The sequence below is a fragment of the Rana temporaria genome, chromosome 8 (assembly GCF_905171775.1).
Source record: "Rana temporaria chromosome 8, aRanTem1.1, whole genome shotgun sequence".
Classification (NCBI taxonomy): domain Eukaryota; kingdom Metazoa; phylum Chordata; class Amphibia; order Anura; family Ranidae; genus Rana; species Rana temporaria.
Window position 1 is genome coordinate 171,110,141 of NC_053496.1, and position 12,908 is coordinate 171,123,048.

General features: G+C 45.1%; 1 protein-coding gene across 1 annotated transcript; it reads right to left on the minus strand.

The window, feature by feature from the left end:
• Positions 1-1,538: 1,538 nt before the first annotated feature.
• LOC120909352 lies at positions 1,539-9,852 on the minus strand. Its single transcript, XM_040321103.1, has 4 exons — positions 9,820-9,852; positions 9,621-9,703; positions 9,430-9,529; positions 1,539-8,145 (listed from the first exon to the last, which is right to left on the minus strand). The coding sequence occupies exons 1-4, from the start codon at positions 9,848-9,850 to the stop codon at positions 1,937-1,939; spliced, it is 6,423 nt and encodes a 2,140-aa protein (XP_040177037.1). The 5' UTR covers positions 9,851-9,852; the 3' UTR covers positions 1,539-1,936.
• Between the last annotated feature and the right edge of the window lie 3,056 nt (positions 9,853-12,908).

Here is a 12,908-nt window from a genome sequence, read left to right on the forward strand (position 1 = left end):
TTGTGTTATATTTAAGTAAAACCAACTCCAACAATTTAAAAACAACAATAAAAACATTCCCAGAACAAAACTGAAATATAAATTAGAAAAGTAAAAAAATGACATACATCTATTAAAAAATATAATCCATATATAGTTGGCTCAGGCACCTGTTGGCTTCATAAACCTCTTGGAGCGCTGAGATGTTCTTGGCACTGTTCCCACCCACCTTGGTGCTTTGGTTGGAACGTCCATTGGTGAAGGTTTGGGAAGCGCTGAGATGTTCTTGGCACTGTTCCCACCCACCTTGGTGTTTTGGTTGGAACGTCCATTGGTGAAGGTTTGGGAAGCGCTGAGATGTTCTTGGCACTGTTCCCACCCACCTTGGTGTTTTGGTTGGAACGTCCATTGGTGAAGGTTTGGGAAGCGCTGAGATGTTCTTGGCACTGTTCCCACCCACCTTGGTGTTTTGGTTGGAACGTCCATTGGTGAAGGTTTGGGAAGCGCTGAGATGTTCTTGGCACTGTTCCCACCCACCTTGGTGTTTTGGTTGGAACGTCCATTGGTGAAGGTTTGGGAAGCGCTGAGATGTTCTTGGCACTGTTCCCACCCACCTTGATGTTTTGGTTGGAACGTCCATTGGTGAAGGTTTGGGAAGCGCTGAGATGTTCTTGGCACTGTTCCCACCCACCTTGGTGTTTTGGTTGGAACGTCCATTGGTGAAGGTTTGGGAAGCGCTGAGATGTTCTTGGCACTGTTCCCACCCACCTTGGTGTTTTGGTTGGAACGTCCATTGGTGAAGGTTTGGGAAGCGCTGAGATGTTCTTGGCACTGTTCCCACCCGCCTTGGTGTTTTGGTTGGAACGTCCATTGGTGAATTCGGAGATGGCTTCTTCTTATCTTTATCCTTTAATGCCTACTAAAGTCTAATATCTTCTCTAAATGTCCTCCACATTGGACACTGAATGGTCTTCAATTATTAGGCTTCCTGCGTCTCTCATATGAATGTTGTGATTGATCAGATATAGTCTCTTGGAGAAGATCACAGTAGTCAATATCTCTCATCGATGAAGTCTTCAATGTCTTTTAAGGCCCGATGTCTCTGTGAATGACTTTCCACAATCAGAACACAGATAAGGTCTCTGTCCCGTGTGAATCCTCTGGTGTTTAACCAGATAGCATTTCTGAAGGAAGGATTTATCAATGATTAGGCTTTTCGCTTCTCTTGTGCGAATGTTGTGATGGATCAGATTTGGTCTTAAATTGCTGCGTACACACGATCGGACATTCCGACAACAAAACAGTGTTTTTTTTTCCCCGTCAGACTGTTCGCTCAAACTTGTCTTGCATACACACGGTCACACAAATGTTGTCGGGAATTCCGAACGTCAAGAACGCGGTCACGTACAACACTATGACGCGCCGAGAAAAATTAAGTTTAATGATTCCGAGCATGCATACAGACGTTCGGAATTTCCGACAAGAACTTTTGTTGTCGGAAAAATTGAGAACCAGCTCTCAAACATTTGTTGTAGGAAATTCCGACAGCAAATGTCCGATGGAGCCTACACACGGTCAGAATATCCGACCAAAAGCTCACATCGAACATTTGTTGTTGGAAATTCTGACCGTGTGCATTAGAGGAGAACACAGTAGTCAATATGTCAGTAGTCTTTGGTCTTTTGGAGAAGATCACAGTAGTCAATATCTCTCGCCTATGAAATCGTCAATGTCTTTTAAGGTCTAAGGTCTCCGTTAACGACTTCCCACGCTCAGAACACAAATAAGGTCTCAGTCCTGTGTGAATCCTCCGGTGTTTAACCAGATAGCATTTCCGAAGGAAGGCTTTATCAAATTCAGGACCTGGTCTTCCGATTAGGTTTCCCGCTTATCTTGTGTGAATTTTGTGATGGGTCAGATTTGGTGTCTTGAAGAAAATCACAGTAGTCGATATTTCTCACCGGTGAAGTCTTCGATGTCTTTTAAGGCCTGACGTTTCCGTGAAGGACTTCCCACACTCAGGACACAGATAAGGTCTCTGTCCCGTGTGAATCCTCTGGTGTTTAACCAGATCACATTTCTGAAGGAAGGATTTATCGCATTCAGGACATGGATGGGGCTTCTCCCCAGTGTGCATTTTGCGGTGTCTATCGAGGTGACCCTGCTGGCCAAAACATTTCCCACACTGTTTGCACTTGAATGGCTTTTCCCCAGAATGAATTCGGATGTGAGTCACAAGACTTATTTTCTTGGTGAATGTCTTCCCGCAATGTAGACAGGAAAAGGGCTTCAAGCCGGTATGAATTCTCCGATGCTGGAGGAGATTTGACTTCTGCGAATAGAATTTCCCACATTCAGGACATGGATAAGGCCCCGTGGACTGCTGAGTATCTGGTTCTTTGAGAACAACTTCTTTCTTTTTAAACAATTTTCCCCGTTTAGCAGGTGGGGATGACTTTTTGTCAGGTTTTTTCTTACGAGAAGGCTTTTCTTTAAAGATTTTCCCACAGTAAATTCCCCAATGTTTCAGAAATATTGGCTGGCGTCTAAAACTTCGGCCACATACTGGACATGAAATTTCTCTGAGACCATTTTTATCTGCATTTCCAGTCGCACAACCCGATCGGTCAGGAAGAGACGGCCTCGGGTTAGAGGGTTTTATGGTTAGGGCACGTGACTTATCTTGAGAATGCTCCTCAGAATTAGAGGCTTCCAGTGTTTGATGAAGTGCCAAGGCATTATTTGGGGTAACCGTAAATGTCTGCTTGAAAGAGGTTTCCTGAAGATTTGAGGTGTCTGGGGATTGATCAGCCTTGTGAGGTTCTAATTGGATGTTTGGGAGAACATAATATGACTTCTCCAAAGAAGATTCCTCAGAGGATTTAGGTGATTTATCCAAGCTGCAAATTTCTGGATGGTTAGTTGGCGTGTTAGCAAGAGACCCATTGGGTGCAAGTTCCTCAGGACCAAAGGGATCAGCTAAATTATGAGCACTAGGATTTTCATAGTAGATATTTAGGGCGGGAGCTTGAAAAGACTCATGAAGGCCCGTGGAATCAAGACATCGATGAGCATTGCATAGTTCTTGAAGAATATCTGTTGTAATAGGAGGTGATTCCGAGGATCTAGATTCTTTTGGGTTAGAGGGGCTGGGTGGGCTATCCCCATTGTGACATTCTAAAGGAGCATCTTGAGTAACTGATTGTGACATTGTGTGAAGGCCAGAGGAATCCAGACATGGGGGAGCATTGCACAGTTCTTGAAGAATACTTGTTGTAATAGGAGGTAATTCCATGTAGCCAGGTTCTTTTGGGTTAGAGGGACTGGGTGGGCTATCCCCATTGTGACGTTCTAGAGGAGCATCTTGAGTAACCGATTGCGACATTGTGTGAAGGCCAGAGGAATCCAGACATGGGGGAGCATTGTACAGTTCTTGAAGAATACTTGTAATAGGAGGTAATTCCATGTAGCCAGGTTCTTTTGGATTAGAGGGACTGGGTGGGCTATCCACATTGTGACGTTCTAGAGGAGCATCTTGAGTAACTGATTGTGACATTGTGTGAAGGTCAGAGGAATCCAGACATGGGGGAGCATTGCACAGTTCTTGAAGAATATTTGTTGTAATAGGAGGTAATTCCATGGAGCCAGGTTCTTTTGGGTTAGGACTGGGTGGGCTATCCACATTGTGACGTTCTAGAGGAGCATCTTGAGAAACTGATTGCGACATTGTGTTAAGGCCAGAGGAATCCAGACATGGGGGAGCATTGCACAGTTCTTGAAGAATATTTGTTGTAATAGGAGGTAATTCCATGTAGCCAGGTTCTTTTGGGTTAGAGGGACTGGGTGGGCTATCCACATTTAGACGTCCTAGAGGAGCATCTTGAGTAACTGATTGCGACATTGTGTGAAGGCCAGAGGAATCCAGACATGGGGGAGCATTGCACAGTTCTTGAAGAATATTTGTTGTAATAGGAGGCAATTCCATGTAGCCAGGTTCTTTTGGGTTAGAGGGACTGGGTGGGCTATCCACATTGTGACGTTCTAGAGGAGCATCTTGAGTAACTGATTGTGACATGGTGTGAAGGTCAGAGGAATCCAGACAAGGGGGAGCATTGCACAGTTCTTGAAGAATATTTGTTGTAATAGGAGGTAATTCCATGGAGCCAGGTTCTTTTGGGTTAGGACTGGGTGGGCTATCCACATTGTGACGTTCTAGAGGAGCATCTTGAGAAACTGATTGCGACATTGTGTTAAGGCCAGAGGAATCCAGACATGGGGGAGCATTGCACAGTTCTTGAAGAATATTTGTTGTAATAGGAGGTAATTCCCTGGAGCTAGGTTCTTTTGGGTTAGAGGGACTGGGTGGGCTATCCACATTGTGACGTTCTAGATGAGCATCTTGATTAACCGATTGTGACATTGCGTGAAAAGATACTTCAGGATCTGGTGATCTATCTACAATCTGAAGTCCTGGAGGAGTAATTGGACAAACGGTATACATTTTGGTAGGAGAAGGTTCCTCGGGATTATAAATCGGATCCAGAGATCTAATAGAGCTTTTTGGATGAATATTTGATGCATCAATAGAATATTCGTCAAGTTTAGAGGGACCTGGTGATCGGTCCGCACTCGGGAATGCTGATCCTACATTTGGCATAAGAGTGTGTGACTCCATGGGAATTAAATCCTTAGGATCAGAGTGGCTGGGTGATCTATCCACACTTTGATGTTCTGGTAGAGCATTTGAGTCAACATTAAGTAATACATTGGGAGAAAACTGCTCAGCTATGGAGAGATCTGGTGATCTGTTTTCACTGTGATGTCCTGCATGGATATTTGGAGACGAGGGTGATTCATCAGAGGATACATCAGAATAATAGGAATCTGGTGATCTGTTAAATGAACAGATATCGGGGGAAACAATGGATGACTTAATGGGACAGAATTCCATAGGACAAGAGCTGTTGGGTGATCTGTTTGCAATGTCATGTTCAGGAAGGACATTTGAGTCAACATTAAGTGATACATTGGGAGGAGATAGCTCAGCTATGTGGGATTCTAGTGATTTGCTTTGAATGTGATCTCCTGCGTAGTTATTTGGGGACGAATGTGACTTAGCAGTAGATTCATCGGGATAACACGAATCTGGTGATCTGTTAAGTGAATGTAAATTTGTGGTAACAGTCTGTGATTTCATGTGATCAGATACCTCACGATCCAGGCTTGTATCCACACTGTGAATTTCCGAATTGATATTTGGGGCGACAGAACATAACTCGGAATAAGAAGAATGCAGTGATCTGTCCTCACTCTGAAATCCAAGACTGATATTTGGAGCAGTATGCAATTTATCAGAAGGTTCATCAGAAGAAGGATCCGGTGATCTCCCACGTAAAGAACGGATATTTGGGCTAATAATTAGTGACTTAATGGAAGAGTATTCTTCGGGATAAGAAGGAATGGATGATTTATCCATAAGGTAAAGTTCTGGATGGACATTCAAGGTAATGAGTAATTTATTGGATAACAAATAATCAATGGGGGGATCCTGAGAACTATCTGTGGTCTGTAGGCCTGAATGGATATGAGGAGCAGTATGTGATTCAAGGGAGGATTTGTCAGATGGATCTGGAGAATTAAACTCTGAATATGTATTTGAGGTAATATTATGTGACCTCATAGGGCAGGACACCTCAGGATCCGGTGTTCTATTCACACTGTGATGGATATCTGGGGCGTCGGGTATTTCAGCAGAGGATTCCTCTGGATTTGTACGATACAGTGCTCTATCTGCACAGTGATGGATATTTTGAGTGACAGTATGGGATGTATCAAGAGACGATTCATTGGGATTTGAGGAATGCAGTGATCTGCTTGTACTGTGAAGTCCTGCATTGATATTTAGGGCAGTATGCGATATTTCAGAGGGTTCAACAGGGTAAGAAGGATCCAGTGATCTTCTAATCATTGCCTGGGTATTCGAGCTAACGGTATGTGACTTCAGGAGAGAAGATGCTCCGGGATCAAGGTAATCTGTTGACCCATCTGCCTTGTCAAAACTTGAATGTATATTTGCCGGAGTCTGTGATGAAGTAGAAGATTCAACAGAATACGAGGGATCCAGAGATTTGTTTAATTTTGACTGGATTAAGACATGAGACTTTGTGAGAGAGGATCCCGGAGAACTTGGTGTTCTATCCACACTGGGTAATTCCCGATGAACATCTTGGGTGACAGTCTGAGGTTTTCCAGGATGAGCAAGGTCTGGTATTCTATCTACATTATAATGATCTGGTTGGAGGTTTGGAGTGACAGCATTGGATTTATCAGGGTAGGATTCCCCAAGATTAGTAAACAATGGTGATCTGGATGAAGTACGAAATCCTGAATTCATATTTGGGACAGGAAGTTGCTTATCACAAGAGTCATCGGGGTCAGACAGATTCAGTGATGTGGTAAGAGATGAATGCATATTTGATCCACTGGCATGTAACTTCATGAGAAAAGATACCCAGGACTTAACAGGATCGGGTGGATTATCAGAATTGTGAACTTCTGAATTGACATTTGGAATAGTAGGTGATGTATCAGAAGATTTATGAGGATAAGAGGGATCCTCCTGTAATCTTTCTGCACCGTGAGGTCCTGAATTGACATTTGCAATGGTGTGTGATGTAGCTGAAGATTCCTGAGGATAACAGGGATCTTGTGATCTGTCCACGCTGTGAGTTACTGAATTGACATGTGGAATAGTAGTAGGTGATGTAGCAAAAGATTTGTCAAGATAATGGGGATCAGGTAATCTTTCTGCACTGTGAGGTCCTGGATTCACATGTGAAATAGGTGATGTAGCAGAAGATTCGTCAGGATCTAGCGATCTGTGCGGTCCTGAATTGCCATTCGAAAAAGTATGTGATGTAGCAAAAGATTTATTAAGAGAACAGGGATTCGGTATTCTTTCCGCACTGTAAGGTCCTGAATTGCCATTCGGAATAGTATGTGATGTAGCAGACGATTTGTCAGGATCTAGTGATCTGTCCACATTGTGAGGTCCTGAATAGACATCGTGAATAGTATTTGAAGTAGTAGACGATTCACCAACACAACAGGGATCCAGTGATCTGTGGCATTCTGAATGCATATCTGCACTAGCAGTTTGTGACTGCATGGGATGGCATGCCTCAGGATTTAAGGGAACGGGTGATCCATGTACATTGGAGGGTTCTGGATACATATCTAGGGTAACAGAATGTGATTTGGTCGCAAAAGATTCTCTGGGATTAGAGGGATCTGCTGATCTATCCACACTAGGAACTCCTGGAGGGGTACTTAAGGAAAAGGCAGATGATCCAGATCCATAATGTGCTGAATGGATTCTTGGAGTTAAAATATAGGCATTTATAGGAGAAGATTGCTTCGGCTTGGAGGCATCTACTGCTCTGTCTGAACTATCAACTCCTGAATTAATATTTACATCAGTCTGTGATTGAGCAGAAGAAGATCTCTCAGGATGAGAGGAATCTGGTGATCTCTTAAGTTCTAAATGGATATTTGAGTTAATTGTGCGAGACTTAACGGGAGAGGATTCTTTAGACTCTGGTGGTCGATCCGTATTGTGAAGCCCCAGATTCATATTTGAGGAAACAGTATGGGGTTTATCTTGAGTGGATTCCTCGGGATTAGCGAGATCCAGCAAATCGTCTGTATTTTGCAGCCTCTGATGGATATTTGGGGAGAGAGTACAGGATACATCAAGAGAAGATTCTTGGGGATTAGTGGGGTGGGGGGATCCATGAGGCTCGTGTTTGATATTTGGGGCAGTGTGCAATTTATCGGGAGGTTCAATGGGGAAAGAGAGATCTGGCGATCTGCTAAGTGCTGAAGGGATATTTGGGCCAATAGTATCCAACTCCATGGGAGAGGGTTCCTCAGAAATAGATGGATTGACTGACCTATCCACATTCTGGAGTCCAAAATGGACGCTTGGCAAAACAGAATGTGCCTCTTTGGTAAAAGAATTCTTGGAATTAGATGTATCTGCACTGTAAGGTCCTGGATGGATATTGGGGGTAACACGGTTTTCTCCTTGAGAATCTTCTACAACTTCATCCTTGATCATTCTACAGGTGGAACGTTCCTCTGAGCGTCTCCCGGTGAGGTGTGCATCTGCGGGGAAATACAACATTTTAATCTTTCCATGTTTTCTTGCCCTTATTTTTATTTTTTTAAACATGATTTATTTATTGTAGGGAAAAGTTCACTACAACATACCCTCACCACCCACTTTCTTAGATACACCTGTTCAATTGTTTGGTAACACAAATTGCTAATCAGCCAATCACATGGCAACAACTCTGAAGTTCAAATCGAGCACCAGAATGGGGAAGAGCAGGGATTTAAGTGACTTTGAACGTGGCATGGTTGTTGGTGCCAGACGGGCTGGTCTGAGTATTTCAAAAACTGATCTACTGGGATTTTCACACACAAACATCGCTCGGGTTTAGAGATGGGTCCGAAAGAGAAAAAATATCCAGTGAGCGGCATTTGTGTAGGAGGAAAATGCCTTGTTGATGTCGGAGGTCAGAGGAGAATAGGCAGACTGCTTCCAGATGATAGAAAGGCAACAGTAACTCAAATAACCACTCGTTACATCCAAGATATGCAGAATACCATCTCTGAACGCACAAGACATTGAACCTTGAAGCAGATGGGTTACAGCAGCAGAAGACCACACCAGGTGCCACTCCTATCAGCTAAGAACAGGAAACTGTGCCTACAATTCGCACAGGCTCACCAAAATTGGACAATAGAAGACTGGACAAAAATTTGCCTGGTCTGGTGAGTCTGGATTTCAGCTGAGACATTCAGATGGTGGGGTCAGAATTTGGTGTAAACAACATGAAAGCATGGATCCATCCTGCCTTGTATCACCGGCTCAGGCTGGTGGTGGTGGTGTAATGGTTGGGGTGATATCTTCTTGGCACACTTTGGGCCCCTTAGTACCAATTGAGCATCGTTTAAATGCCACGTCCTACCTGAGTATTGTTGCTGACCATGTCCATCCCTTTATGACAACAGTGTCCCCATCTTCTGGCGGCTCCTTCCAGCAAGATAATGATCCATGTCACAAAGCTCAAATCACCTCACCACTGGACAATGAGGTCACTGTCCTCCAATGGCCTCCACACTCATCAGATCTCATCCATTTGAGCACCATTGGGATGTGCAGCTGACAATTCTGCAGCAACTGTGTGATGCCATCGTGTCAATATGGACCGAAATCTCTGAGGAATGTTTCCAACACCTTGTTGGATCTATGCCACGAAGAATGAAGACAAAAGGGGGTCCAACCCGGTACCAGCAAAGTGTGCCTAGTAAAGTGGCCGGTGGGTGTATATCATAACTGTAAAATAACAAGAAGGTAAAATAATTTTTTTGATAATGACTCACCTCTGCTGATCTCTGGAGGGATATCCTGCAGACATCGGTCATCAGCCATTGAAGATGTCTCTTCTACATATGGCACTGTCCCGTCATTCAAATCTTCACCCTAAACGTAAAATGGAAACAGATAAGAAAACAACAAAAAAGAAGCAAAAAATAACGAATTTCACTTTGGTGAGACTCTAAGTTCTATTTACCTGCTGATGGTGAGGGATGGTGTGATCTTCCTGAAAGGAATCCCGGTAATACGGAGAATGGGGATTTCTATTACTGGAACCATCTGTAGGAAACACACACAGTGACTGAATAACTTGTTTCCATGTGTTTATCAGATGATGGGGGATCTAGGTGGAGCCTCTGTACTGCTCTCTCCTTTACAATAAAGTCTCCTCTTACCCGGTGATGTGAGGGGCGGCTGATTCTCCATCATGACGTCCTTGTAGAGATCCTTGTGTCCTTCTATATACTCCCACTCCTCCATGGAGAAATAGACAGTGACATCCTGACACCTTATAGGAACCTGACACACACAATGATACCGTCACCATCCAGACACATCCCTTGTCTGTTACTGATAATGTCCCAGAATTCCCGGCACCGCTCACCTCTCCTGTCAGCAGATCAATGATGTTCTGTGCGACTTCTATAATCTTCTCGTCATTGTTCCTCTCACGTTCTAGAGAATAGGATGCATGCTCCAAAATGGGGCTCTGGCCTTCTAGGGCAGGTGGATACATTCCTTGTAAAAGACCCTCAATAAATGTCATCTTCACTGCTGCATATTTCTAGATAGGAGGAGAAAGTTGAAAATAACTAATAGTGATCTCCCAGAATCCTCCTCACCTCTCCGGTCAGGTCTGTGTTTTATTAAGAGAAAAGAGTGATGTCATGTGACCTCCCAGAATCCTCCTCACCTCTCCGGTCAGCTCTGTGTTTTATTAATAAAGATAAGAGTAATGTCATGTGACCTCCCAGAATCCTCCTCACCTCTCCGGTCAGCTCTGTGTTTTATTAATAGAGATAAGTGTGATGTCATGTGACCTCCCAGAATCCTCCTCACCTCTCCGGTCAGGTCTGTGTATTATTAATAGAGATAAGAGTGGTGTCATGTGACCTCCCAGAATCCTCCTCACCTCTCCGGTCAGGTCTGTGTTTTATTAATAGAGATAAGAGTGGTGTCATGTGACCTCCCAGAATCATCCTCGCCTCTCCGGTCAGGTCTGTGTTTTATTAATAGAGATGAGAGTGATGTCATGTGACCTCCCAGAATCCTCCTCACCTCTCCGGTCAGCTCTGTGTTTTATTAATAGAGATAAGAGTGATGTCATGTGACCTCCCAGAATCCTCCTCACCTCTCCGGTCAGGTCTGTTTTATTAATAGAGATAAGAGTGATGTCATGTGACCTCCCAGAATCCTCCTCACCTCTCCGGTCAGGTCTGTGTTTTATTATTAGAGATAAGAGTGATGTCATGTGACCTCCCAGAATCCTCCTCACCTCTCCAGTTAGCAGGTAGATGATCTCCATGGTGAGGTCCAATATCTTCTTGGTCATCACCTTTCTGTTCCTGTCCATCTTTGGTACATCCCTTGTAGAGAAATCCTGGTGGAGGAGAGGTACAATTAGAAGACAATGGAAGGTGATTTGAGGATTGGATTGTGTTGGAATGGGAATAACTATGGTGAGTACAGTTCACACACAATGCTCTAACACCTCCTTGGTAGCAGTACTGCTCACAGTAGAAATCTTTGGGGGTCATGTCTGTACATGTGACAATAAAATGTGAAAGAATGAGATGGGGGGGGTATAGATATAGGGAAGGGTGGTAGAGAGGCAGGGGAAGATTGATTGGAGGAGGAGGGACGAGAGACAGAGAGGATGTGGTAGAGAAACAGAGAGAGGGAGGGGTGGAGAGATGACAGAGAGATGGGGGTGAGGGGATAGAGAGAAAGGAAAGAGAGGGGGGATACAGAGAAAGGACACAGAGAATGTCGGGATGGAGAGAGAGGCCGGGGGGGGGGGGGGTGTTAAGAGACAGGACAGGGAGAGATTTGGGATAGACAGATAGTGGGGGATACAGAGAAATGATTTAAAGGGGTGTGGGGGCAGATAGAGAGAGCGGACATGGGTTGTAGAGAAAGAGGGAAAGAGCAACAGGGATTGGAAAGATAGACGATAGAGGTAAAGTTGGGATAAAAAAGCAGAGTGATGGAGAGGGGGTTATTAGAGAGAGTAAAAAGGGGGTTAAGAGAGAGAAGAGAGGGGTTAAGAGGGAGAGAGAGGGGGTAGAGAGAGACAGGGGGTTGAGAGAGAGGAGAGAGGGGGTAGAGAGGGGTTAAGAGAGAAATGAGAGAGGGGGTAGAGAGGGAGACAGGAGAAAGGGGGTTAAGAGAGAGAGGAGAGAGGGGTAGAGAGAGGAGAATGGGTGTTAAGAGAGAGGGGGCTAATAGAGAGGAGAGAGTGGTAGAGAGAGAGATGAGAGAGGCGTGGAGAGAGAGGAGTTAAGAGAGAGAGGAGAGAGGGGGTTGTGAGAGGGGTTAAAAGAGAGAGGAGAGATGGGGTTAAGAGAGAGAGGAGAGAGGGGTTTAAGAGAGAGAGGAGAGAGGGGGTAGAGAGAGAGCAGAGAGGGGGTCAAGAGAGAGGAGAGAAGGGGTAGAGAGAGATAGGGGAGAGGGGGTTGGGAGAAAGAGGGGAGAGGGGGTAGATAGAGAGAGGAGAGATGGGGTAGAGAGAGATAGGGGAGAGGGGGTTGGGAGAAAGAGGGGAGAGGGGGTAGATAGAGAGAGGAGAGATGGGGTAGAGAGAGATAGGGGAGAGGGGGTTGGGGGGTTGGGAGAAAGAGGGGAGAGGGGGTAGAGAGAGAGAGGAGAGATGGGGTAGAGAAAGAGGAGAGTGGGAGTTAAGAGAGAGGAGAGAGGGGGTTAGGAGAGAGAGGGGGTTAGGAGAGAGAGGGAGTAGAGAGGCGAGTGGGGGTTAAGAGAGAGAGAGAGAGAGAGAGAGAGAGAGGAGAGAGAAGGTTAAGAGGGAGAGAGGAGACAGGGGGTAGAGAGGAAAGTGGGGGTTTAGAGAGAGGGGGCTAAGAGAGAGGGGGATGAGAGAGAGAGAGAGGGGGGTAAAGAGGCATGTGGGGGTTAAGAGAGAGAGAGAGGAGGTTAAGAGAGAGAGGAGAGAGAAGGTTAAGAGGGAGGGAGGAGACAGGGGGTAGAGAGAGAGGAAAGTGGGGGTTTTGAGAGAGGGGGTTAAGAGAGAGGAGAGAGGGGGATGAGAGAGAGAGAGAGAGGAGAGAGAGGAGAGAGGGGGATGAGAGAGAGAGAGGAGAAAGGGGGATGAGAGAGAGAGAGAGAGAGAGAGAGAGAGGAGAAAGGGGGATGAGAGAGAGAGAGAGAGAGAGAGAGAGAGAGAGAGAGAGGAGAAAGGGGGATGAGAGAGAGAGGAGAAAGGGGGATGAGAGAGAGAGGAGAGAGGGGGATGAGAGAGAGAGAGAGA

Excerpts from the sequence above, each read along its gene's own strand:
- LOC120909352 (XM_040321103.1), bottom strand. The coding sequence starts at position 9,850 with ATGGAGAATCAGCCGCCCCTCACATCACCGG. Across the intron at positions 9,530-9,620 it reads CCATCCCTCACCATCAGCAG|GGTGAAGATTTGAATGACGG; the intron begins GTAAATAGAACT and ends TTTTACGTTTAG. Across the intron at positions 8,146-9,429 it reads CCCTCCAGAGATCAGCAGAG|ATGCACACCTCACCGGGAGA; the intron begins GTGAGTCATTAT and ends ATTTCCCCGCAG.